General features: G+C 48.0%; 1 protein-coding gene and 1 non-coding gene across 9 annotated transcripts in view; both read left to right on the plus strand.

Moving 5' to 3' along the window:
* Positions 1-25380, plus strand: part of MAPKAP1 (MAPK associated protein 1) — a 217448-nt gene extending 192068 nt beyond the window's left edge. For 7 of the 8 annotated variants that reach the window (XM_037160554.2, XM_037160623.2, XM_053667681.1 and 4 more), the window contains 3 exons: positions 2374-2511; positions 20826-20923; positions 24940-25380. In XM_037160554.2, coding sequence (XP_037016449.1) covers positions 2374-2511; positions 20826-20923; positions 24940-25065 — 362 coding nt within the window. In that variant the 3' untranslated portion in view covers positions 25066-25380. The remainder of the gene's footprint in view (positions 1-2373; positions 2512-20825; positions 20924-24939) is intronic. The other variant, XM_037160699.2, reaches the window with a different exon arrangement.
* Positions 13532-13661, plus strand: LOC119035295 (small nucleolar RNA SNORA38). Its single transcript, XR_005079772.2, has one exon. It is a non-coding gene; the product is annotated as a small nucleolar RNA SNORA38 (small nucleolar RNA).
* Positions 25381-25613: the final 233 nt, after the last annotated feature.

Consider the following 25613-nt stretch of genomic DNA (forward strand, 5'->3'; position numbering starts at 1 on the left):
GGGTGTCATTTCTGGTTTATATTCCACCGTTGTTCTATCACTTTAATTCATGTCACTATCATCTTTTCATCTGGAACAGTTTTATATAATTTTCCAGTGGAGTTACCTGACAAATCCTATCAAATTAACAAGGTACATTAACAATATTGACTGACTACGGCTTCAGGAGTTGCAGGGCCATAGAACAAAATTTTAAAACCATGTCTCTCTGGTTATGATTTTTTTCCCCTCTCGCTGAGAAAGAAATGTGGGTAGGATCTATTCCACATAAGAGATATGCACATTTATTTTGCTCTGCTCTTTCTGACTTTTATAAATGTCAAAATAAGAAGCAGAAAGAGAAGGGACCAAAAAAAAAAGAAACTCCACTTGCTACCAACAACCATGGCGTAAGTACTTTTCTTCTTTCAGGGACCTATAGAGATGTCCAGACCTTTAACAATTAATGACCAAATTGGAGGGAAGAGTGTAACTGGGTGGTCGCAATCTATTTTAAGTGAAATGTAATAAAACTGGCCTCCTGATCCATTCTCGCCCTCCTGAAATCATCCGCACCCGAACGTCCAGAGTCACTTGGACTTACGACATTATGCCTCATTGAAATATGGTGCTCCTGAAATATGTCTAATGACAAATTCCAGCATTCGATTAATAAAAAAATACCAATTGTTCGTCTTTTCCAAAGACCACAGAGTAATGACCAGGGTTAAGTGTACTGCATCCCCTCCTCCATGTAGTCTGTCTGTCGTCTCCTGCCTTTGTCTGGCTGTACAGGGACCTCTTTGTTCATAATGTACAATAGAACCAAGTGAAGTGTGTGGCAACCTAATCACTAGAATTTTGTCTGTATGTGTTTTCTTTTTTAATTTTAAATTTGCTCTCAGGCTATGGTTATTGTGGGGGCATTGTGTTTTTGTTGTTGCTTTAAAGATTTTATTTTTAGAGAGAGGGGAAAGAAGGAAGGAAGAGGAGAGAAATATCAGTGTATTTGAGTTGCCTCTCACATCTCCCCAACGGGGGACCTGGCCTGAAAACCAGGCATGTGCCCTGACTAGGAATCCAACCAGCGACCTTTGGGTGTGCAGGTCAGCACTCAGTCCACTGAGTCACACCAGCCAGGGCTGTGGCTGTTGTTTTAATCGAGCTGTTTCTTTTACCTGCTTTTTCCTCTGGCCTACTAAGTTTCCCTGCACTGTATTGAAAAATTTCTAAGGGCGATCCATAGAATGAAATATATTAACTCTGATTGTCTTTTCTGTTACAGTATGTGCATTTGATTGTTTTGTTTCTTATACCTTTACTTCATTTAGCTCTTTTCACTTTGACCCTGACCTTTAAACTGTGGCCTGAAAATTAATTACTTTCAAGATTCCATCTGGGGCCCACTCTAGAAGGCATATTGAAGGTTTTTGTCTCACTTTGTGAACAGAAATCCTCAATTTTCAGCAGAAGAGAAAAACGAGAGCACCTAGCCTAGGACCTGTGTGTCGGGCTGAGCGTGCACCGCCTGGGGACACTGGGACAGGCGTTCCAGGACACCGTCCCTGCTGAGTGCTACCTTTGTTCTGCAAACCCCTTGCTCCCAGTCACTGCGCCGTGTGTTAGTCTTTGAGAGTTCTGAACGTGAAACCTGAACCCAGTGTGCGAATCCTGTTGTAGAGTCCTGGTGTAAAGTCTGTGCTGCACACAGCTCACACCCAGTGCGTCTCTGCCTCCGTGGAGAAGTGACCTCCCCGGCCGGAAGCCAGGCCCTGGGACTTCAGCTCCGAAGGTTTCATCTTAAGGACTGTTTGATCCTCCAGTGACCTCCTTTAAATATAGCTTGGATCATTATTTAATGTCAGAGAAGGAAAGACAGATTTTTCCTATTTTTAGTTTGTAAGATTTTTCCAGATCAGAAAGTCTTCATTGGTAGCTTTGCTTTTTAGGCACAGGTGATATTACAGATTCACCTGTCCAGCACAGGGTTATTCTAAAGCAACAACAACAAAAAAGCCCCTGACCATAACTGGTTTTTAAATGAACCTTATATTGTACTCTATTTAATTGTAATATAAAGGTAATGTAGGATTAACACAATGTAGGTAAACTCTATATGGTATCTCTGTTATGTCCAAGAGGCGTATTTCTTAGTATTTTCTGGTTGTTCGTCCCCTGACCTCACTCGCCCAGGAAACCAGACTGTGTAACTTGTGCGTGCCATTTGGAGTCTCCTTACGTGGGTTTTAAGCCATGGCGTTCCCCCCTGAGCCCTAAGAAAGAGCTCGTGTTCATCCAATTAATGATTTACAAAGCAGGTCGAATGATTACAGTGAAATCACTTACACCTTCCACTTCTTGTGGCTTTTTTTTGTCCTCCCCTCGGCCTTACAGGTATCTCTGGAGACAAAGTAGAGATAGACCCTGTTACGAATCAGAAAGCCAGCACTAAGTTTTGGATTAAGCAGAAACCCATCTCAATCGATTCTGACCTGCTCTGTGCCTGTGACCTTGCAGAAGAAAAAAGCCCCAGTGAGTAGTCCTTTTTATTTATGTCTCCTTTCTCTCTCCCCTCTCCCCTTCTGCATGCTGGGTGCCAGGAGAATATATTACCACCGTGTCCTTTTTTCCTTGGGTCTGTTTAATTCATTACCAGAAATTTCTTTTAATCAAAGGGAATTGTATTATGGTGCCCAGAGCCTGACATGGGTCCCCATCCTGCTCAGTCTTGATGGCAGCAGAGAACCTCACAGCTCCTGACCCCAGCGGCCTCGCCCGGGGGAGGCTGGGGGCAGGGGGAGGAGGGGTAGGTTGCTGCCGAGAATGGGCAGTCACTAGAGCCCTCGCCTCACTCCGTGCTCCCTTCCTCCTCCCTTTTGGGGAGATTGGCTACTTAGGCCTGGACCTGCCTGCCTTCCGCGCCTGACCAAGGGAACCTCGGGGGGACTTCCCTTGTCAGCCAAAGACTAGATGTAGACATCCGGCCGGCCGGAAGTGCCACCACCCTCCGGGTGATTGGCAGTTGCTCGACCTGCCAGCTTGTATTATACTCCTGCCTGGTCCTGCAGAAGAGACCGCCACAGATTGGCAGTCCTCTGCTTCAATTGTGAAAGTGGAGACAGTCTGGTTGTGTATTTTGGCATATTATATTTTTGCAGTTAAGTAATGGAGCATAGCAGTTAGATCGATCATTTTTAGGACTTCAGTCACACTGAGGGAGAGAAAGGACGCAGATCACACTGAAATTCCCCCATGAAAGAAGAAAGTTTAAACTATATAAGGACCCGTTTAGTCCACTAGAGAAGCTGTGAGACGGCAGATCTCAGAGTTTGGTTCATACCAGCATTGCCTGCGGAGTTCATTTAAAATGCAGTTGCCCACAGCCCATCCCGGTGGGTTCTGATTTGGTAACTTTGAGTACAACTCGAGCATCTAATTTTTTTTAAAAGACTTTTTACTTATTTATTTATCTTTAGAGAGGAAGGGAAGGAGAGAGGGAGAGAAATATCAATGTATGGTTGCCTCTTATGTGTCCCCTGCTGGGAACTGGTCTACGACCCAGGCATGTGCCCTGACTGGGAATCGAACCGCAATCCTCTGGTTTGCGGGCCCGCGCTCAATCCACTGAGCTACACCAGCCAGGGCTAATTCTTCTTAATCCATTTTTTTCCATTGTCCACTAATTTGAGAACAAATGTTATAAGGAATGATAAGAGATGTAAAGGCCAGCAAGTGTTTAGAATATGGTTTAAGTTTTGGAGACATTGACTAAACGGGGGCCTAAAAGCACAGAGCCCCAGAAGGAGGCCTGCAGACTGGGCACATGCCACACTGGCCAGGAGGGAGAGCTCAGTGATAAAGGGGGAAAGAGGAAGGCCAAGTCCATCCGCCTTCCCACCATTCCTGTCAGCCCACTGAGGCCTCCACTCTGCAATGGCTGCTGCTCTGGACCCCTTGAAAGCTGCCTGATTCTCTCGCCTTTAGATAAATGTCTTCTTCCTAATCTCTCTTGCTCCAGCTTGTTGGCCAATAAAGATGTCATTGTTCTAGCATCTTGCTTCCCAAGAACTCAGGATTCATCTAAAAGTAACATCTTATAAATTCTCCAGGTGTCTGAGAAATGAAAGACAATCGAAAACATGTTGGATACAGGGATAAGCTGGAGTGGGAAGGTTAGGAAAAGAACCAGAAACAGTGTTCAGGTTTCCCTTGCACTCGCCCCCACTCGTTGTGCCAAGGAAGGCTGCGATGCAGACCCTGAAAGGTGTGGGGAGTGAAGGAGATGCATCGCCACCACCTCCCAGTTGCCTCCTGGGATTGTTCAGTCACAAAGCAGAGACGTCTCCGTGAGTGAGGCCAGGTTCCAAGCACTGGCTGGAGCTCCAGAGCGGACATGGGCCCCACCATTTCAGTGTGGACACTCCGGCAAGAGGATCTGTGGGCTCATTCTCAGATCTGCCGGTGGTTCTGTGTGAAACCGCACCTGTGGGTCTACAGAGGTCTCGTCCTCTTGTACCGTCCAGTCCAGAGACCTAGAAATTGTGACGCTTTCCTGAACAAAGCAGCACACTGCCACGGGAAGACACTGCCTCAGTCCCTGTCCCCTACCAGTATGCTTTCCAAACCATCTTCCCCAGAGCTCCGGGCGCTCGGGACCTCACGGGCATGCATTCGTGCGTGTGTGTATGGCGGGGGGGGGGGGGAGCAGAGTTGGGCATTTAAGGCTTTCCCTTCAACCAAAGGAGCTTTACGTTGTTCTAGTTGGGGATTCTGAGTTCAAAAAGTCAACTGATAAAAAACAATTTTTGAATCACTTTTATTTTCATTTACAGTTGATATACAATATTAGTTTCAGGTGTACACCCCAGTGATTGGACATTATATAACTTACTAAGTGTGATCATCCTGGTAAATCTTATACCCTTCTGACACCAGACACAGTTATTAGAATGTTATTGACTGTATTCCCTGTGCTTCACGTCTTACTCTGTTCACCTTCCTCACCCATGCCCCTGACCTCTCTGCCCCCGGGCAGCCGTCACAATGTTCTGCGTCTGTGAGTCTGTTTCTGTTCTGCTTGTTTGTTTATTTGGGGTTTTAGATTCAATTGTTGATAGATAGGTATTTATTGCCATCTTATTAAAGGGTCTTCTTCTTAAAGAAGACCCTTTAACGTTTCATATAACACTGGTTTGGTGATGATGAACTCCTGTGGCTTTTTGTTGTCTGGGAAGCGCTTTGTCCTTTGATTCTAAAGGACAGCTTTGCTGGGCAGAGTACGCTTGGTTGTGGGCCTTCCTTCTCATCACTTTGAATATTTCTTGCCAGTCCCTCCCAGCCTGCACAGTTTCCGCTAAGAAATTAACTAATAGTCTTATGGGAACTTACTTGTAGGTAAGCACCTGCTTTGCTCTTGCTGCATTTAAGATTCTCTCTTTGTCTTTAACTTTTTGCATTCTAGTTATGATGTGTCTTGGTATGCGCCTCTTTGGGTTCATCTTGTTTGGGACTCTCTAGCTTCCTGGACTTGCATATCTAGTTCCTTCTACAGATTAGGGTAGTTTTCTGTCATTTTTTTTCAGATGGGTTTTCAGTTTCTTGCCCTCTTCTCAATTAGGCACCCCCATGATGTGCGTGTTGGTGCACTTGACGTTGTCCCAGACGCTCCTTATACCATCTTCATTTTTTTCGGACTTTTTTCTTTGCGCTATTTTGATTGGGTTGGGGTTTTTCTGTTGGTTGGTTGGTTGGTTGGTTGGTCAGTTTGCTTCCTTATATTCCAAATCGCTAAACAAATTCTTGAGAGTTACAGGGTTACAGAATGAAATTCAGACTCCTCAACATAGCCTTTACAGACATTGACTACTCCAGGCTCATAGCCCATAACCTCCCTTTCTGAACTTGGCTGTGGTCTCTATGAACTACTTGTATACAACTTGCCCCAAATTCTGTGCTTCTGCCTGGAATACACTTTCATCCTGACCACCTGACTTATGGACACCTCCATTTTCCTGTGCCCAGTCACCCCTTTTTCAAGACCCAGCTCATATGTCAGCCCCCACTCTAACTTTGCCCCAGGAATTCGCACCAAGTGCCGTATTTATCTGTTTGGGGTTTGCCCCTCTCTCCGCCCACCCCCCACCCCTGCCATCTCCATGCTACACTGATTGACCAAGGACCTGGTTTCCCCAGCACAGCACTGCCTCGAAGTGGAGCCTAATGAGGCAGAGTTTAGAAACGCAAGGTTACTCAGCATAATTTATGTTGTAAAGTGCCCAAACAAAGATGTATTCAGTGAGTCAGCTTGATGCTGTTTTTTTATGATTTCCAGGATCTTCGTCAGATTAATTCAGTGAGTTAATCTATAAAAAGTTCATCTTCAAGACCATCATCAGACCACAGAATTAATCTACTGAGCTGCCCTTTTTTTTAAAGGATTAATGGTAACCTTTTTATCTTGTGTGTCTGTTGAACCTTAGAAAAAAGTTATTTTAACAGCACTAAAAGAAATGAAAGTCACTATATTTCATAAGTTTAGCCTGTGATTTTTATCAGCATGGTGATGTATGTTTGTAGCTGCGTTTACATCAAAAATTATTCTTGGGGCCTTCTTGAATGAATTATGGCAAAGAGAGAGAGTCTAGAAGTAGATAAGGTTTTTGATTTCTGCAATATATTTCCTTTTTCATGTTTTTATCTCTCATAACACAAGTGTCTTGCTGAAGACTGGAACTTGTGACCAGCCAGAATAATTTAGTTGTAAAACCACAGCGAACGCTTATTAAACAGCCTTCTCTACAGAAGCATTAGTGTTGGGGGGATAATGAAGTTGTTCCCGGCTTACTTGAGACGTGTTTGTCAGAATTTTGAACAAAAAAGAAATGGTTTTTAAAACCTTCGAGTATGGCCAGTTTGCAGTGTTTATTGAGAAAGCTGCTGTCAAACCATTAATTTGGTCGTCATAAGGAACACGACTCAAGTTTAATTGATGCCATATCCAAAAAGTGTGTGAATAGCTGACTTGGCAGTGGGACTGCGCATCAGAGCGCCTGCAGTGAGACGCATAATTACATGTGTTGCGGAATCAGAAAGACCCAGGTTCTGAAGCTGGTCTCCATAAATAGCAGCTCTGTGGCTCTTTCCTGCCCCTAACTTCTCCCTCGTAGGCCGTGTTCTCAGAAGGAAGATTTATTGCTCTGTCCCTGTGAGTGTTTAGGAACCTGGAACTTAATGACTAAATAGATACATGCCTTTAAAAAAATTGGACATATAAATATGGACTCTTACAAGAGTTAGTGGAGAAAATGTGGGTATCAAAGGCCCTGAGAAGTTAAGAATAAGTTCTGCCTTTCTAGATTTTTTTGAAAAGGCACATGCTGCCATTATTACTCAAATCAGTGATTTCTCAGTCTGCTTTTACCACTCCTCAGGATATTCTTTTGGTATTTTGAAGGATGTCACAAACCTCTAAAATACGAATTAATTTTAATTCATTGTAACTGAACAAAGATGTTTATGTCACATAGCAGAGGAAAATGTTTCCGTATCAGAAACTGCGTGGTTAAATGGTCGCAGAGAAATCATTCTCCATCATTACACAGGTCTAGACACAGGCTTTGAATGCAGTGGGCTCCCTTTTTAAGTGCTCGCCTTGAATTCCAAGACGGAAACAAAAGCGAGGACTTTTCTGTGAAAGTAGCGCCCGTCAGAGACGCTCGGCCGTATTTGAATAAAGTGCCAGACTCAGGCCTGCCAGGTCTGGTTTTGTTGCAAGAAGGCCGTGCAGTTTTGGGGTCTTTAAAGGAAGCAGCCTATCATTAAGAAATCAGATTTAAACCTTAATAAAGTAGCCGTCATCTTTATAGCTGAAAAAAGCTCTGTATCTCAATTAAGTATAGATAATATAAAATCTTAAGGAAGCAACATAATAGAGGTAACCTGATTACATTCTCTTGCAATAGTATAATTTAAAGAAAATCCAATTCTGTTGATGTTGGTTATGTTGGTGGGGGATTGTTTGGGTTTTCTCGTTGTCTTTTGTTTATTTGTGTTTGTCCAAAACACTGTTCGGACACAGGATAGGAACTCGGGCTATGAGTTAACCACCCCTGTTAAACCCTCCTCATGAATAGAACCTGCCAAATATTTGCAATGAGAGTCAGTTAAGGTTGTGAGTTAAATTAGCTAGGCTTATTTGTGACCTCCCGCTTAAATGAATCTTTCTTTTCATAAGTACTTGACAAGATCTGTAAAGTAGTGTATTTAATTTACTAATTAAATTAAAGCTCCTGAATAATGATTTGTCCACATTGATTTAGCTTAAACAGAGAAGATCAGCATTGTTGTGATCTTCAGGAACCTTAATGGCCGAGCCAGTGAGACACAAAGGCCTCTTGTGTTTTATAGGTCAGAGGTACATAGGTAAGCCCGGGCTGTAATTGAATTGCCTGCTCTGCACCCCGCAGTTGCAGATTTCCTGTGCCTTCCCATTCCATTGTTGCACTGGGGCTTAAGAGAATGTTAACGCGGTAATAGGCACAGGGCCTTCCCCATTATACGTCTCGCTATCGAGCGGTTCTGCATGACTAGTTAAAGAAGATGGCAAGAAGATTAATGAAAGCAAGGCTAATACAGAAGGGGGTACTTTTGCAAGACTTCTACTGAGGAGATATTAGAGCTGAACCAGAGCTTGGCTTTTTCTTTATCCTGTGACCTTTGAACCTGCCTTACTGTTGAGAGCTGCCAGGGAAGTCGACATTTTGATTGATGTTGGTACACGAGTCAGTCTTTCCCATTGAATTCCACATCTGCACGAAAATAGCTTTTCCAGCAGAATTCATACTGGCTAGAAGTGATAGCCAAATTGATGGCTGAAATGCTTTTATGTAGTTTTCATTTAAACCTAAAGCTATTTGATGTTTTAATTCAGTTTCCAGTTTTCATAGATTATAAACATTCACTTATATGTCCTTAATGGGTTCATCAGCTCGTCGTGAAAAGCCAGTGTTTAGAGTGTTCAAAGGTTTGCAGACAGAGAGCTGCAAGGAGGCTTTCTTTAAGGGGGAGTAAAAGCAGTCATCCCAACAGCCCCTTCAGCGTTCTTAAAAAAGAAAAATCAGACTCTGAGAGCCCAGGCAGTGTGACTTTAAGGTTTTTGTAAATAAAGGAAAGCATCTGTTTTTGGAAAACTGTAGACGAGGAACTCCGAGATCTCGCCTGTACACCCCACCTGAGCCCTGGCTCAGAAGCTCCCTTGATCTGTGCCTGTGTGTGCATCCTCTGCCCGCTCTCCCGACAGTGGCAGGAGGACTCGGGTTTTGTGACTGAAGTGGCCTTGGGTACACCTCAGCTCAGGCATTGAATTATTTGACCATCCAGTTTCTTTCCTCCCTGCTTGACAAGAGTAGTTCTACCAGGGAAAACAGGCGCGTGCACACGCTGACATGACAGGTATTCCAGGTCCTGAAAGGGGAGGTACCCAGGAATGTATTCTTTAAATGCTTGTGAAAATGTGTGGGAGGGAAATGAGGGCAGTGGCAGCCACCACCAAATGAAAGAGCTGCACCCACGGTGGGTGGCCAGGACCATGTCGTCACACTGTAGACCCATTAAGTAGGGCACTAGCGTTTGTGCTCACAGGGACCTGAAGCCCAGAGGGGCGCAGCCCATCCTTGGGGTCTGTCGCTTCCCAGGACATCCAGACACTTCCTACATTCGGTGGGCGAGCTCTGTTGTGTCTTTATTCTCTGACAAGGACTTATTTCCTAAGTTCCAGATCAAATGCGGTAAGTACTGCCCGGTTGCAGAGCACAACGGACTACCATATTAAATGCCCCAGTTATTGAATTGCCTTTTCATAAGAGTACTCTGGAGCACAATCAGGAGCAGGCGGTGCCTCATCCTTTTAACAGATATGTTTCCTAGCCCTATTAAAAGGGGTCTTCATCTATCCTGTCAAAGAGAGTCTGCTGGGGTTTTTTAGTTTAATTACACTATCCAATTAAAACTCCTTGCTGCATTTGGATGCGCCTCTCCTTGGGCCTGAGTGGATATGACATTTACAAGGCTCGCCTTTCAACCAGACAATAGTGTGATTGATGAGGTGCACGTTCAGTGAAGGAGGCGAGTGCCTGTGGAAGTGCTGCTTAGTGCATTTTGATTTATTTATCATCTTCTTCCAAAACAAGGGAGCTGCCGGGAGATGGGTTTAGGCAACCGGGGGGACCACCTCAATTTTTCCAAGTGTGTGGGAGGAAGAGACCCGCAGTGTGCCACCGGATAATGGTGGAGAAACACTGTAAACACGGGGCCACCTTGCGTCGACCGGTGCCAGGCTGCATACTTAAGTTTTTTGACTCAGTTGGGTTTCCAGTAACCTCCAGCTGCAATCTGCTGTTAAACAGGCTATCGCTGTGTTTCAAGGAGCATTTCTCTGGGGCTGGGTACCACTGGCCATGCCCCCGAAAACTTAGCCGGTGGGGGCCAGCCCTGCATGTGTCCCATTGACTGACCCGGTCACTAACTGGTGGCACCTGACGTTCACACTCGGCATGCCTCTTAGTGCTCCCAGCTGCTTCCTCCAGAAGTTCGGCAGCTTCTGTCCAGGGGCTACCGTCAGCGCTCAGTGGCTCTCTAACCCTGCCCGGGCCTTCCGAGCATTTAAAAGTTGCTTCTGGAATCGGCCAAGAGCAACTGGGGCCCTTCAACAAAGAAATATGGAGGAACAGCGGAGAACTTTTCCAGACTATGGCGAGAAGATGAACCGGCCTCTTATTTTTAACCTATTATTGCTATTTGCCCTCAGCGTGTGATAGGTGGGACCAGTGTGTTTATCTGTAGTTCCTGGAAGAGAGGTGTTTTGGTAGTATGTGTCGTCTTTGGGGGTCAACACTCTGAATTTGGAAGGCAGGAGGCCTTTCTCTCAGCCCCATCCAGAGGGTAAGAACGTCTCACCTCTCATGTTCATTGTCCACAGCTGCTCCTAGGGGCCGTTGGGGGCGTGTTCACTGACTATGAAACATGTGAGAAGGTGTCTGTGATCAAAACTGGCTACTGGGTTTTCTTACATTTCCCGCAGACTTTCTTCATTTTTCCATAGGACTTATTAATGAACCAGAAAGAATTTACTTGCCTTGAACAGAATATTGATATTTGTTAGAACAGAAAACATTTGGGGGGTACCAACTCTTTTTTCCCCTAAGAGAAGCAATCTTCTTGTTATTAAGTTGTCCCTTCACTCTTGACCTGGACCTATGGACCCATGATAACAAAAGAGTTATCCAAGGATAATGAAAAATGGGATGCATTTGCATTTTCTAGATTTACATTACCATTTCCTCAAATTTTTTCTCTTGACTTTAACATCAGAAGAGATCAGAATTGAGAAGAGGGTAAGGGTAGGGACTGTTTTCTACTGAAAAACTCAGTGTGAAAGATTTCTCAGCTGGATAAATGATGGGAAAAAGCTGTTTCCCTTGCCTCCTGCCAAGCTCCAAATTGTGTTTTCATAATAAATAAATGGAGTGCTTAGATTTTAAGTTATTCTTATAGACATAGAAAAAGTCAGCCATTCTTTCATTAAAATCAAAATGTGTATTGCTTACAAGATTCCCATAGGCTACTTCCAGGACAGAGCAACTGCTAACAGATTAGCCCTTCTATCATAAATGACTGGAAAACTGCACAAAATAAAAGAAACTGTTTTCAAAACCCTGGAAAACAGGCAGTACAGGACTATGAACCCTGAGAGAAAGGAAACAAATGAGGTGAGACGTACTATCACTTCAGCTTTCTCCCAGGGTCTCCCAGGGAGTGCAGCAGTCTCAGCGAGCTGGGCGGCGCAGACCGAGCTGGAGGAGGCTGAAGCTACTGAAATCTGCACAGTAAAAGTAAAGTTGGTGGAGGAGGGGCCCGCACTGAGAAGGAGCTGCAGAAAGAGGCCCTTGAATCCTTTGCTGCATACTGACTTACGCATGCCTGGAGTGGAATCTCACAAGGCCCATCAGAGAACAGGGGCTGGGGCACTGAAATTGAGTTCTGACCAACCAGAGAGGCGCACCCAGAGCTTTTAGTAGTGACCCCAGGAAGGCCACATCTTAGGAACATGGCTAAATTAGGACTGTATTATTAAAGACTGCTCTCATCTTTGCCTAATAAAGTCTTAGAAAGAGCAAACTGATCCAGAAGTAAATTAACTGCCTGACAGAACAAAGCTCAGTATTCTTTAAAGGAAGACAACAATGTAATGTTTATAGTGTCCAGCATCCAATCAAAAATTACTATACATGTAAAGAAGCAGGAAAATGGGTCCTGTAACCAGGAAAAAAAAATAATAGAAACAGAGCCAGAAATGGCACCAGTGATAGAATTAGCAGATAAGTACACTAAGTCTTCAGTTAATGTTGTCAGTAGGTTCTTGGAAACTGCAACTTTAAACAAGACGGTGCATAACAAAACCAGTTTTACCGTGGGCTAATTGATATAAATAAGCATTAAGTTACTACAGCATACTTCTGGTCACACAAATATTAGCAAACTTCTAAATAAAGACCTAAAACTTGTAATATTAAACATTGAAGTAAATGCGAACTATGCATACATTTAAGAAAGATTACTAAAAACAGGTAAGATCATTATTTTCCAGTCCATTTATTCCAGTCCAGTCTCAGAGGTGGCCAGAACCTGTCCCGGCAACTCAGAGCTCAAGGCAGAAACCAGCGCTGGACAGGACACCCTTCCGTTGCAGGGCTCACTACATGCCCATACCGACAGTTCGGATGCCCAGCAAAGCTATGTGCACTCCTTTCAGATGTGGGAGGAAGGCAGAGTACCTGGAAAAAAACGGTGCAGGCATAGGGAGAACATGCAAACTCCACACAGACAGTGGCCTCAGCTGGGAATCCGTGTTTTTTCTCATTAGCATTAATGAAAGAGTGTTGAGCCAAATGATATTATTCAATGACTTGATGTACTTTAAAATAGCTATTACAAATATGTTCAAAGATTTAAAGGAAAACAACTCAAGAAGAAAAATGGAAACTATTAAAAAAGAATCAAATGAAAATTCTAGTGCAGAGAAATACAATACCTGAATCAAATAATTCAGTGTTGAGAACAGATTAGGAATGTTAGTTAAAAAGATCTGTGTGTTTTCTCTTGTTGCATAATAAATTGCCCCCAAACTTGGTGCCTTAAAACAACAACAACATTTGTTATCTCGGTTTTGTGGTCAGGAATCCAGCACAGCTCAGCTGGATACTCTCACTCAGGGTCTCTCACAGGACTGCAGTCAAGGCGTCAGCCAGGGCAGGAGCTGCTTCCAAGCCCACTGAGTGGCTTCTGGCAGTCTATTTCCTTGTGGACACCCTTAGTTCTTTGTTACGTGGACCTTTCTGTAGGGAAGCCCATAAGCTGGCAAACAGCTGGCTTCATCAAAGGAACCAAGAACAAGAGAGTCCTAGCAGGGAAGAAGTCACAGTTGTTTGTTACCTAGTCTCAGAGGTAACATCCCAATGATTTTGCTGTATTTTATTCATCAGAAGTACGTCTCTGACCCTTCTACAAAGGCGTGTCTGTGGTTCCCTGTCTTTGGGCATCTGAGAATTGGAGGCAAAGAAATGTGGACTTGGAGAAGCCTGGGGCCAGCTTGTTCCCTGCAGCTGAAGATCAACCATCTTACCTAGTAGAAAAAGAAAGAAGTCTGTAGGTGTGGCCCACAAAAGATTACTCAGGTGTGAAAAGCAGGAGGTGAGATCATTGGGAATCATTTCAGAATCTGCCTACACCATCAGTGAACTTGAAGACAGGACAATAGAAACTGTTCAAAATGAAGCACACGGAGAAAAAGTGGATGAAAAGAACAGAGACTATAGAATAATAGCAACTGTTCTAACATCTATGTAATTGGATTGTCAGGGCTGGAGGAGAAAACTTCTGAATTTGATTAAAAATATCAATTCACTAATCTTGGAAGCCCAGTGAAGGCTAAACAGGATAAATATAGAGAAACTACATCAAGGCACATTGTAATCAACTTGCTGAAAAACAAGGGTGAAGAGAGAAATCTTGAAAGTGGCAGGAGAAACCAAGGTAAGAATGATTGCTGACTTCTCATCAGAAGTGATGCAGCCCAGAAGACAATGGAGTGACATCTCTAACGTGCTAAAGGGAAACCTGTCACCCCAGAATCATGTGCTCCGTGAAGACACCCTTCAGAAATGAAGATGAAATAAAGACATGCAAAATAAAATAATTTGTTGCTATTAAACCTTTACCACAAGAAATGTTGGAGGCTCCAGGGGGGGAAATACCAGATAGAAATGTGGATCTACAAAAAGAAAGAGAACTCAGTGAAGGGAACTCAAAATGTCACCATTAGCAACTGTGCAGAATGAACCAGGGAAAAGGAAATCAGCAAGAGAGACCTCGTACTAGGTAGGGGCTGGCAGACTGGCCCACAGGTTCGGTCCAGGCCACCACCTGTGTTTGCATGGCCTGTGAGCTAAGAATGGTATTTACAGGTGAGTACTTGCCATTGATTTGGTGATAGAGAACACCAATTTGGAATTTCATTTAAGTAAAATATTATCTCTCCCCACTTAAAAAAAAAATGTCTTTCTCATTAGTGGATCTACATTTTTAAAAAATGCATTTGACTATTACATTTTTAATTTTGTCAATTAAAATGTGGAAATTTCCCTTTTAGCTATATAAGTATCTGTAAAATATTTTAAATTTTGCCTCTTGGCTTGCAAAGCCTAAAATATTTCTATCTGGCCCCTTGCACAGGAAGAGTGTGCTTGTCTTAGAGAAGGGAGGGAAAAGATAAAGGGAGGCCACCGCCGACGGCAGTGCCCAAGGGCCCCATGTGTGTGTATTGCCTAGCTCCTGCAGCGGCTCCATGAGGTTTATATGCCTATGTTTAGAATTGTGGGGTTGTTGATTCTGTCCTCGCACCGCCTCCATGAGGCTAATACTATTCCCATTTTATAAAGAAGTTGGGGCTCAAAGAAGTTAGGTACCTTGTCCAAAGTTACATATAAATGATAGCAGAGCTTCATGTTCTTCCCTGTGTCACTGACATGAAGCCAAGGCATTTAAACTGCTTTCTCTGATGGAAGAATATCCCCATCCCTGGCTCAGAGTCTCTAAAGGCTTTTAACAAATTTCAGCCATGCTTGGTTGTCTGGTTTCTCTTCCTAAAGGATATTAAACACAGGGAATTGGAAGAGAGGCAGAAGAATGGGAGAACTTAATAAAGACAGCGGGAGGTGAAAACTGACAAAAGTTGACCAAAAATGAAAGAAAACAAACCAAAAACTGTTAAAAAGCAGCCCAAGAACTCAGCGAGCACGGTCGAGGGCAACAGCAGGAAACCACGACATACCTGTGCTGCGCACGGGAGCAGAAGGCTGGTCCCTGGGAAGGCACTGGTGGGGCGGCGGCGTGCGAGCCAAACCAGCCCTCCGCTCCGCGGGCCACACTTCTGCTCGAGAGGACAAGTGACCGGCTGCGGTGGCTCGATTGTCATGTTCAGCAGACATTTCCTTGAAAATGAAGGAAGTGAGCCTATCACTTCAAGAAAAACAAGTGATCGTATTTGATCCCAGTGATGAAATTCAAGCTTTTCAGTGACAATTAAAATTTTGGGAAACTTGTGCTCAGCACTGTGAGACTGGCTTCTCCTCACGTACTTTTCTAATGAGGTCAGTAGTGATATTAATGAACGTGATTTTTTTTTTCATATCAAATAATGTGCGAACATTTGGAAGACCTGCATGACTCAGTGAGCCAGTATTTTCCAGACTGCTGCATGGTGTCACAAAATCATGTGAGCGTAAAGGATGCATTTAAAGTACAAGACAGACCGATGGATTTTACTGTAACAATTCAGTAAGTTTCAATGTGGTTTTAAATTCCACATTACACGTAATCTTCAGGAAACTACCATTTATCGAGTTCGGTACGGTATCAAAGAGGGATATTTGCGAAGAAGAGTTTAAAGCGTTCCTCCCTTTTCCAAACTTGTCTCTCTGAGGCTGGCATTTCTTCCTAACGCTTCGGCTAAAACAGATCATCACAGCAGGTCAAACGTGGAAGCAGCTAGGATAACCCAGCTGTTTTCTGTTAACCCAAATGTTCAAGAGATCTCAAACATGTAAAATAATGCTACCCTTCTCATAAAACTTTGGGGAAATATAAGGCTTTTCCATTAAAAGTATTTTTCATGTTAACTTATAATGGGTTTATTAGCTTTAATGAATTAATAAATATTTTTATAACTTCTCACTATTAAACCAAGCGGGTTCTGGACAAAGGTGGGCTGCAGGCCCCACCGGGAAGCGCCAGCCCTGACCACTCGGTGCCGGCAGCCGGTGCCAGCAGGTCGTGTTCCAAGGGCGCCCCCTTCCCAACAGCCGTGCCTGCCCCACTTGCAGTGCACACCCCAGAGCGCGCCTTTTAGCAGGCGGGTGTCCGCTGCTGTCCGTCTTTGCTTAAGCTGTCCCACCCGGTGATGACAGCAGCTTCAGAGTGGCCGCTCTGCTGACCTGACCTGGGGAGCCTGTCTCTTCAGCGCCAGCTCTTATTCAAGAGGGTGAATTACAGCACAGAAGCTCACAGGTCTCCACTTCTGACGTTTGTGCCACTAATTAGTTTCTTCTGTGTTACATTCCACCTTCTGTGTTTCACCTGGGGAAGAAACCTAAGTGTGAACGCATTGCTGCGCACCTGGAGTCCCACGCCAGCGTTCAGAAGCAGGCACCGTGTGGGTGTCGCCTTGAGCGGCTGACCGGGTGCCGATGCCGCCTTTGAGACCCTGTCGTGTTGCGCTCGCTCTGACGGCACTGAGCAACAGGTCTGCCCACGGAGGCCCAGGGAGAAACAAACTCTTCGAAACACTGATTCTGCCTTCAAACATCAGCTCCCTCCCAGCTGTAAGAATGATCACCTGCACCCACTGAGCCCAGCTCTGTCCCAGCGTTGTGTGAGGCCCCCCGAGAGGCACCGCCTGGGGGGGGGGGCTCACCAAGCTCGAACCCAGCCAGGCTGGGGTCTCAGCCTGGCGAGCAAAATAATTGGAACTGATTGGAATAACAGACTTATTAGCATTTTCTCTTAAATCATACTGGTATTTAATTTTTTTCTCAGATCACAGATTTATGAAGACAGTTCACCCTTGTGGCTCACCCCTCCTTGTAAAAACTGCTAACGGTCTTTGAATTTTCAAGGGTAACCTGCCCACCTCTGATTCCCTCTGACCCCCAGGACCGATGCCCTGGGGGCTGCAGCTGAGGGGTCACTGGAGCCTTGTTCTGTGACCTGAGGTGCGTGTGAGGTGCCTGGGGCCGACGCGGGGTTTGGTAGCAGACCGGTCTCATTCTGTGTTCTCGTCCAGTGCAGCAGGCGTGGGGGTGCCAGCGGTTCCTCCTTCCAGACGCCCGTGGTGCCCCACATGGTGTAGATGCCTTGTGTTTGTTGGTCGAGCTCTTTCCAGCAAGAGGTCAGTTAACTTGTTACACTTCAGTATCTAGGTTTTGGGTCAGGTGAAATTATACAAGTGTGAATTCTGCTTATTAACAGATGCTCTATTAGAGAATCCCCAGGTCCCACCAGGGTTCCCTTCTCCATAGTCCTCAGTCCCTTCCTCAGCATCTCTTCTGCTCTGTTCAGTTCAAAACCGAATACACTCCTACCTGGGTGACTGGCATGGGGGTCCCTGCCTCCGGGCCCCGGGGATCCAGGGCGAACACCCCAAAGCACAGTGTGACCATTTACTTCACTGCTCGGCTTACATTCAACCCACTGGTGGCTTCCTCAGCCGGTGAACCTGGCATTCTCAGCCCTTTGTACCTGCCAGTATCACCTGGCCACCCATTGTACATGACCCTGTCTGCTGCATTTGTCCCCACGTCATCCTGACCCTGTTGCATCCCTCCCACCCCCACTGTAACCCAGCTGACTGCCCTTCTGCCCACCGAGGGGTCCCCGGGGCGCACCAACCGACCCGTGTACGGGGAAACGTGGCTGCTCCTGCGCCAGATGCAGTGTGTCCAGCCCGCAGGCTGCGCTCAGCCCAGGATGGCTGTGAGTGCCGCCCGACACAAAATCATAAATTTACTTAAAATCTTTTTTTCTTCTTCCTCATCGGTTTTTGCATATTTAATGTGTGACCCACAACTCCTCTTCCAGTGTGGCCCAGAGACACCAAAAGGCTGGACGCCCCTGCCGGTAGAGCTTCCCCTCGAAACGCCCCTCCACAGAGCAAGGAGGGGTGTCTGCCCTGGCCGTCCGCACACCGCAGCCCGTTACTCCTAACGTCGGGGGCCCCGCGGCAGTCACTGAAAGGCTGCTTCACTGCAGTTCAGGTACAGGTGCTCTGCCTGACGCTCTCTGTGTGCCCTCAGTGCCGTGACTGCTTCCACCGGGAAGGGCAGCTGAGCCAGAGGCTGCGGAGAGATGGTGAAGGCCGCGACTCTCTCTCGTTCCTGTCCACCTCACTTCTCCTAGGGGGCCCTGGAATGAGCCTTGGGGACAGGCAAGGGACTCACACAGCCCCCTCGCACAGCAGAACACAGAAGCTGGAGTGTTTGTGGCCACCCTGCCTATCTGTGCAGCCTTTCAGGAGACGTGGCTCAGGGTGATTGCTTCCCGGTTGTCGGCATAACTGCCGTGCGGACAGCAGGCCTCCCCTCTGAGCCCGCAGCTGGTCCACTCTGTGCGGACGGACGTGTGAGGCTCCTTCCGAGGCTCCCAGGCCCGCGCACACTGCACTTCACACCCACCACGTGTAGACTGAGCTCTGACCGCAGAGCCCAGGAAAGGTTTTTAATGGAGTCTCAGTTGTTCAGGCGCAACTTGTCGAGCATCTTGGTTTTGTTTTGTCAGTGACGAGTGGGAGCAGGTGGTGTGGACAAATCATGAGATCACTTATCAGAGTGGTCAGTGAACCCCGAAGCTCCGGGTCCACAGGCCTCCCTACAACCTTCTGGTCCTTCTTAGCCCCAGGCCCTGGAGTCTGTGTCTGTCACGGCCAGGTGTCAGCAGTCAGGCCTCCTGGAGGGGTGTCCGTTTGTCCTTCACAGCCCCGCGACCTTCACGGACGGCTCTGCCTGCTCACAGCGTGGCCAGCAGAGCCGCCTGCACGTCCTGCCTCGCGGTGACGTCTCCAGGGCTCCGGTTCTGAGAGGCGCCTGCGAAGGGACAGGGCCGCACACGCACACGCACACGTGTGCAGATGCGTCTTACGTGGGAGGCCCACTGTCCTGTCAGGAACGAGCCGTTGGTGCGCTAACACAGCGACCCGCTTCCGGCTAAGAATCCTGACTGTTTAATGCCACGATTTAGAATCAGGCTGGACTTGTCAAGTGACTGAAAGGGAGGTTTTTCAGGAATTATTAGCTAATTTTTTCAATGGAATTTATAGTCACAATTAGCATATCATAATGATGTGTCCAGGATAAAATCCCAGCAGCTCTACTTTTCCGGCCACAGATGTACAACATATATCAGTTTATTTTCGAAGGTCTGAAGAATTACCTACTGTAAATAAAGTTCCCGAGAAGATTTCTCCGGGAAGGAGGTGAACTTACAGTAACGTGGGCGATATATTGTTAATTAATAACCGTGACCAGCTGCTGCTTCAGATGGAGGGACGAGGGGTGCGAAGCCCTAACAGGAAGGGTGCGCTGAATGTTAATCTTACAGGCACCAGGGTCTGGTCGGTTCGAGGCCTCTGCGTTGGGGACGTTTTGAAATAACCTAAGGGGGGAAAAGGCTCTCTCCCTAAGAACAAGGGGCCACAGGGGTCTCCCAGAGCCCAAGGACAACATGTGTTCATGGGACAGGGGCAGGTCACACTGGGCTGAGCAGGCTGGCGTCTGCCGCAGTTTAGAGGAGGGATCTGATTGGCCGTCTGGCCCCACGGACAGGCACGGGAGTGTGGGCACAGCCGCAGGCACCTGCTCCTCCGTGTGGGAGGCGGCGTGAAAAGGTACCCGCAGTGCCGCGGTGAGGACCCTCTCCAGGAGGGGCCAGTTGCGCCAGGCTGAGCCGAGTCTCTTGGGATCAGCAGGGTTTTTTCCCTCAGGTCGTGAGAGAGGAGACGCCTGCCCAGCAGGTGGGGGGGTACCGTGCCGAGGGCTGGCTGTGGCGTGTAAGGCAGGGGGGTGAAAGGAGGCTGGACCAGGAAGCCGGCACAAAAAAAAGCGACGTCATTACTCCGAAGTGATAGGAAGGGGGTGTGAGGATTTGGATCTTCAAGAGTTTGGGGGCTCTGACTCGCCGAGGTCCGAGGTCCATCTGCTTTGTGAAGCAGCCCTCTCCCCCAGCCCCACCCCACCCCAGTCTTTCCATCCTTCCCTGGTAGGAAGGACCAGAGGCCCAGGGAGCAGCTTCCTCGCTGGTCACAAGCCCAGGACTCCCCCTCCCGGCAGGAGCCGGGCCATGGAGGCAGCTCATAGCATTACTATCGGCCTTTCTCCCTCCTCTTGCTCATTTATTCGACCTTAGGCACAGTTATTTTTGGAGTAATAATTTGAAATTAATTCACCTTCTACCTCAAAAATACCACCTTTTGCATGTAATTATTGTGTGCAAGAGGTGTCCCTCAAAGCCTCCCTAACATGACGGTGCCCTGAACACACTCCGGAGTAAAGTGGGACCTCGCTGGCCATTTGGCCTGATTTGTTTCTGACTGTCCGTGTTCTCTCTCGCCGGTGATGAGAAAAACGAACTCCTGTGCAGATAGTTGCCGCCCAGCCCCACCCGTTCCCGCTCGAGTTGGAACTCGGAGAATTGGCTGGGCCTTCCCTGCGGTGCCCTCAGCCCTGCCTTCCCTCTCTCTCCAGGTCACGCCATATTTAAACTCACATATCTAAGCAATCACGACTATAAACACCTCTACTTTGAATCCGACTCGGCAACCGTCAATGAAATCATGCTCAAGGTGAGTGTCCTTCTTGGCCCGGCACTGGGTGAGCAGGGTGGGCGTCTGCTGGCCTGGGTCTCCCCTGACGAGGACGATGCTCTTGGCCCGGCTTTGCAGAGGAGGAGCCCAGACGGTGAGTACCGCGCCCGGGGCCGTGCCACGGGTCCGCTGTCCTGTACCCACTTCAGCCAAAGCAGGACCCCTTTCGGCTTCCTCCTAGCCCCCCAGTAACCTGAATCTTTGTGTATTTATTATCCTTTTAGGCACTGTTTTCTTTCCTTCCATCTGTTGTCAGGAGCCCCTTGAGGCTCCTGGAACAGACTCTGAGGAAGTTACTGTTGTTTGAAGACACCTTAGTGTACCCAAGATGATTTGAGCAGCCTGTTCTAAACACACCCACCTTGATGCTAGAGCTGTAGTTACCACAGCTCGGCAGAGCTCATGGGGCACCTGCACCTTCGTGAGCCAGGCCAGCACTTGAGATACTGCGGTGACACACCCAGCCCCCGCCCCAGAGCTTCTCCTCTGTCCAAGGACACAAACATTAAACATTAAAACCATAAGCAGCCTGTGAAGGGGCAGAGAGGCAGGGCCCAGCCCAGTTCGGGGTGGGGGGGCAGGGTGCAACAGGCCCTGTGGCTGGAGCAGAGTGAGGCTGGAGGGGCCAGGCCACCCAGGGTCTTGCCAAGCGGGGCTGGACTGGGAGGAGCTCCCCGGGGTCTTTCTGGTTCAGGAGGGTTGGGGAGGGCCCAAGATGCACACTTCTGAGATGAGCCCAGGAGGCGCCCGTGCCGCGGTCTGAGTACCGCACTCTGAGTGGCCCTGGAATAGTGGTTTCAAACTTCCAAATGGAGAATTCTTTCTTTGAACTGATTCTTATGTAGATGATCAAACATAAAAAAAAAAAGCAAAAAAAACAGCTGCTTTGGCAGAGCAGCAGGTCTTAGAGCCAGAGGGGCTCTGAGTCGCGTGGTGCTGGCTGGGCGTGGCACCTCTCAGAGCCTCAGTTTCTTGGCCTGTGAAATGGGGGGCACGGCAGCCCACTGCCCCCCACCCCTGCAAGCCTGTTAGAACACGAACCACATGAGGCGTGAGAACCCCTCTCGGGTGGAAAATAAGCTTCTCTCCTTCGGCGTGGGAGTCACCAAGTGGCAGCAGCAGCACAACCAGGCTGCACCGAGGGCTGCACGCTGCCGGCCAGGCCCTTCGCCTGCCCCGTGTCCTGGAGTCTCCCCACCTCCGAGGAGCAGGCCGTAAAGGTGTCCCGGTTCCTATGAAAACTGGGGCTCAGGAAAAAATAGTCGGCCAGGACTGTGACTGGCAGAACCGGAACCTGAGCCCAGGTTCAGCAGCTTCTGGCACTTGTGCTCCTAGCCTCTCGAGGTGTGTGGACTGGAGTTGGATGGGGGATTTCAACAAAACAGAATGTTTTACAGAAATGTTTTAAAGTCAAGTCCTCAAGGCTGCAAAATACTTTTCACGAAGTAGATGAGGATGGAAAAGATCGTGGCCGGGGAGGGCAGTCTGGAGCCGAGGCACAGGAGCATGGAGGTGGGCGGCCGGGCGCAGGTTTGCAGACCACCGGGGCCACAGGGCAGCGTGCCGCCTGGAGTGCGTAAAACCAGCAAGCTAAGAGTTACGTGCGAAATCGTCACCCGGCAGCCCAGGGAACTCGTGCAGAGTATTCAGGGAGCAGGTGAAGAAATATTCCATCACCCCGTCAGGGGCTGGGCTTTTTTTATAGCCAGCATTAAAATATTCAAGACTTGAGAGGGATTCCAGTAAAATTATAATCCTGTGTTTGACATCAAAATAATTTTCACAACAGCAGATTGATGACGGAAACACAGGTTTATGACTGCAGTGTGAGACTGTGGAGGAGCAAACGTAGAGAAATCATTTCACGGGACCGAATGCTCCCCCGAAGCAGATGCTTTCCTGCAAAGTCCCCGAGGCCCATCGCCGCCCCTAAAATGTCTGTTTCCTTATCAAAATGTTTGCAGAAATACTGCATCGTGCACGAGGCTCCGGGAGAGTCACGCGGGCCCAGGCCTGATTTAGTTAGAGAGCTAACGACCGTGATCCTGATGGAAGATTAAATTCCGCTTCTCCCGTCTCTGAGTTTTACAGCAATTTAAATACTTAGCGTTATCTGCCATTCCCACGGCGTCCTTGTGAGCTTCACTCTAACACCGAGTGACCGAGGCCCCGGCTTGTGTCCGGTAGTTGGGCAGGAGTGTCTCCCTCAGAGGCTCGTCAGGGGTCAGTCTTAGGCTCAGGTCACGCAGCTGGTGGTTCTGGAATCCAGGCGTTTTCCACACAGTGAGGGTTTTGTGCTGAAGCTACAGGAGGAAATAAGGGCCAGAGGCTGAGGTCAAAGACACAGTGGTGAACAGGTAACTCCATCTGGTTATTTCATCTTGTGCTCTTCTCCATGTAGAAACATGAACGTCTCCATTTATTGAGCACTGCCTGCATGCAGGACATTTTAGACACATCGTTCAGCTCTCACAGCTGCCCCGCGGAGGAGATGCTCTCCTCCCCATTTCACAGATGAAGAGATAGAGGCCCCGGCCCCTACCTGTGCATGAGGGCGGGGCGTGGGCTGGAGGCCCCCCCAGGGGTGCCAGAGCCGCCCTTCCCGCCCCGGGCTGGGATCGCGCAGAGCTCTGTGTGGTCCCTAAACCTGCAGGCTCGGAGAGGAATCTCAGAGGAATCATTGGTCTCTTCAAATCGGGCCCTTCTCGTGATCGAGTGATGGAAGCTGTGGCTTTATTGGCCATGAAAACTCCCTATATTTTTATGCCTCGAGCTGTAAAATGCGTTGGAAGTGAAACACTCTGTAGCGCATAAAATTGTGCAAGTTTTAAGCCACAGCATATTAACCAGCTAATGGCAGACCAAAGGGCGTTTTTATCTTTTGATTATTACATTAATCTTCCATTAAAATTATCTATGTGATTATCACAAAGCACTGAAGATAATAAATTTAGGAAATAGTTGGCTTGTTAAGGAACGTTTTTAAATGCTTTTGTCAAGTTATATGTGCCAAAAATAAACCGAAAACACTAGGTTGGCTGAATATGCAAACAATATAATCCAAAGATCGCTGTCATTAAGAAAGACAAAACCTTATTTTCATACACTGTCTTCAGTGTCCTGAGTCGTCAGCCCAGCCCTGCGGCCTGTATGATTTATTGCTCTCAGCTGGTAACATGGCGAGGCAGTGGGCCAAGCGTGTCCGGCCTTCTGTACGCACACACCAGCCTTTCGTGCCTGCTGGCAACTGTCAGAGCAGAAAGTTTGCAGGGGACACAGCGCCGGAGCCTCGGCCCCCCATCAGGTGTGCCATCCGCCCTGCCTCCCCGAGCACCAGCAGGTCGTTTCCCAGAGCCAGCGGGGGACTCGCCTGCTCTGGGGCAGGACGTGCGGCCCGAAGAGGAGAGGCAACAGAGAGAGCGGCTGGTTTCTCTAGCCAAAAGTATTCAAGTTTTCAGTCGTAACTTTCTATATTTGAGAGTGAAGAGAAATGGTGTTTGCTCACCAAAGGGGAAGAAGGGAACCTAGAGAAGCTGGGCAGCAGGCGACGTGCTGTGTGAGGAGGGAGGGGCTGAGAACTGGGAGGTCTGTCGGTCAAGGGCCTGACCCCCGGTCCGGATCCTGGCCCAGGCTCTAGCTGTGGGAGCTTGAGTAAGTGGCATTGCCCTTCTGTGGTTTTCATTCCCACAGCGTCGTCTTTCCGACGGGGAAGGTGGGGCTCAGGGAGGCAGCTCCTGTGAGCAGAGCGCAGGCTGTGCGCTCCGAAAAGCTGCCCCACTGGCCGGCAGGCCCGGCCCAGCACCCGTACTCTCCCGGCCTCCCGGCCCATCCCAGAGCAGCCCTGGCCTCAGCTGGCCAGGCCGTGGCGGCCACTGGACTCCAGGTGCAGCACAGCACCTGGCCCCCCTGCGCCCAGCCCGGGCTCCCTGCTATCGCCCTGGCGAGCAGAGAGTGGCTGCTGGCAAGTGACCTGGCTGTGTCCTCTTGCTTTCTAGGTCAACTACATCCTGGAATCACGAGCAAGCACTGCCCGGGCTGACTATTTTGCTCAAAAACAAAGAAAACTGAACAGACGTACAAGCTTCAGCTTCCAGAAGGAGAAGAAATCAGGGCAGCAGTGACTTGGCCACCAGCTCATTCTGCTGCCGTAGCTCCGAGCCTGCCTGCCAGGGCCAGGGCGCCTAGTGTCCCCACCCCCGGGCCATGGTCCTCAGGGTGTGGCCAGCAATGACTTTCTCGAGCAGTGCCCAGGGCCAGGCGACCCCGAGGAGCCTGGCGCTTCCTAGCTGGCCGGTCGCAGCCGGTTGGCCCCGCCCAAGGGTGTACGTAGCCACGCCCAGACATTTCCTTGCAACTTGATCAAATTTCTTAAAACAAACGAAGAACAAAATGTACATTTCTTTTTTCCTTTTAATAAACAGGTGTACTCTTTATCACGGTTGGTGTGACGGACCATTCTTTGGGGCAGAGGATTGATTATGTTATTCGTTTTAAAATCTGTTCCCATATTGACCAGGCAGATTAGAAAAGCTTTGGCTCGATTTCTCAGAAGAAATGTTTAGGACTTAGTCAATAGGTTTAACTATGCCATTTGTTTAAATGAGCGTGGCGCTTCGAGGGCGGCGCCTCGCTGAAGTTAGGACGCGTGTCCCAGGCCTCGCCGGTTCCC

Source organism: Artibeus jamaicensis, unplaced genomic scaffold (genome assembly GCF_021234435.1).
Source record: "Artibeus jamaicensis isolate MK-2021 breed Jamaican fruit bat unplaced genomic scaffold, CSHL_Jam_final contig_471, whole genome shotgun sequence".
NCBI lineage: Eukaryota > Metazoa > Chordata > Mammalia > Chiroptera > Phyllostomidae > Artibeus > Artibeus jamaicensis.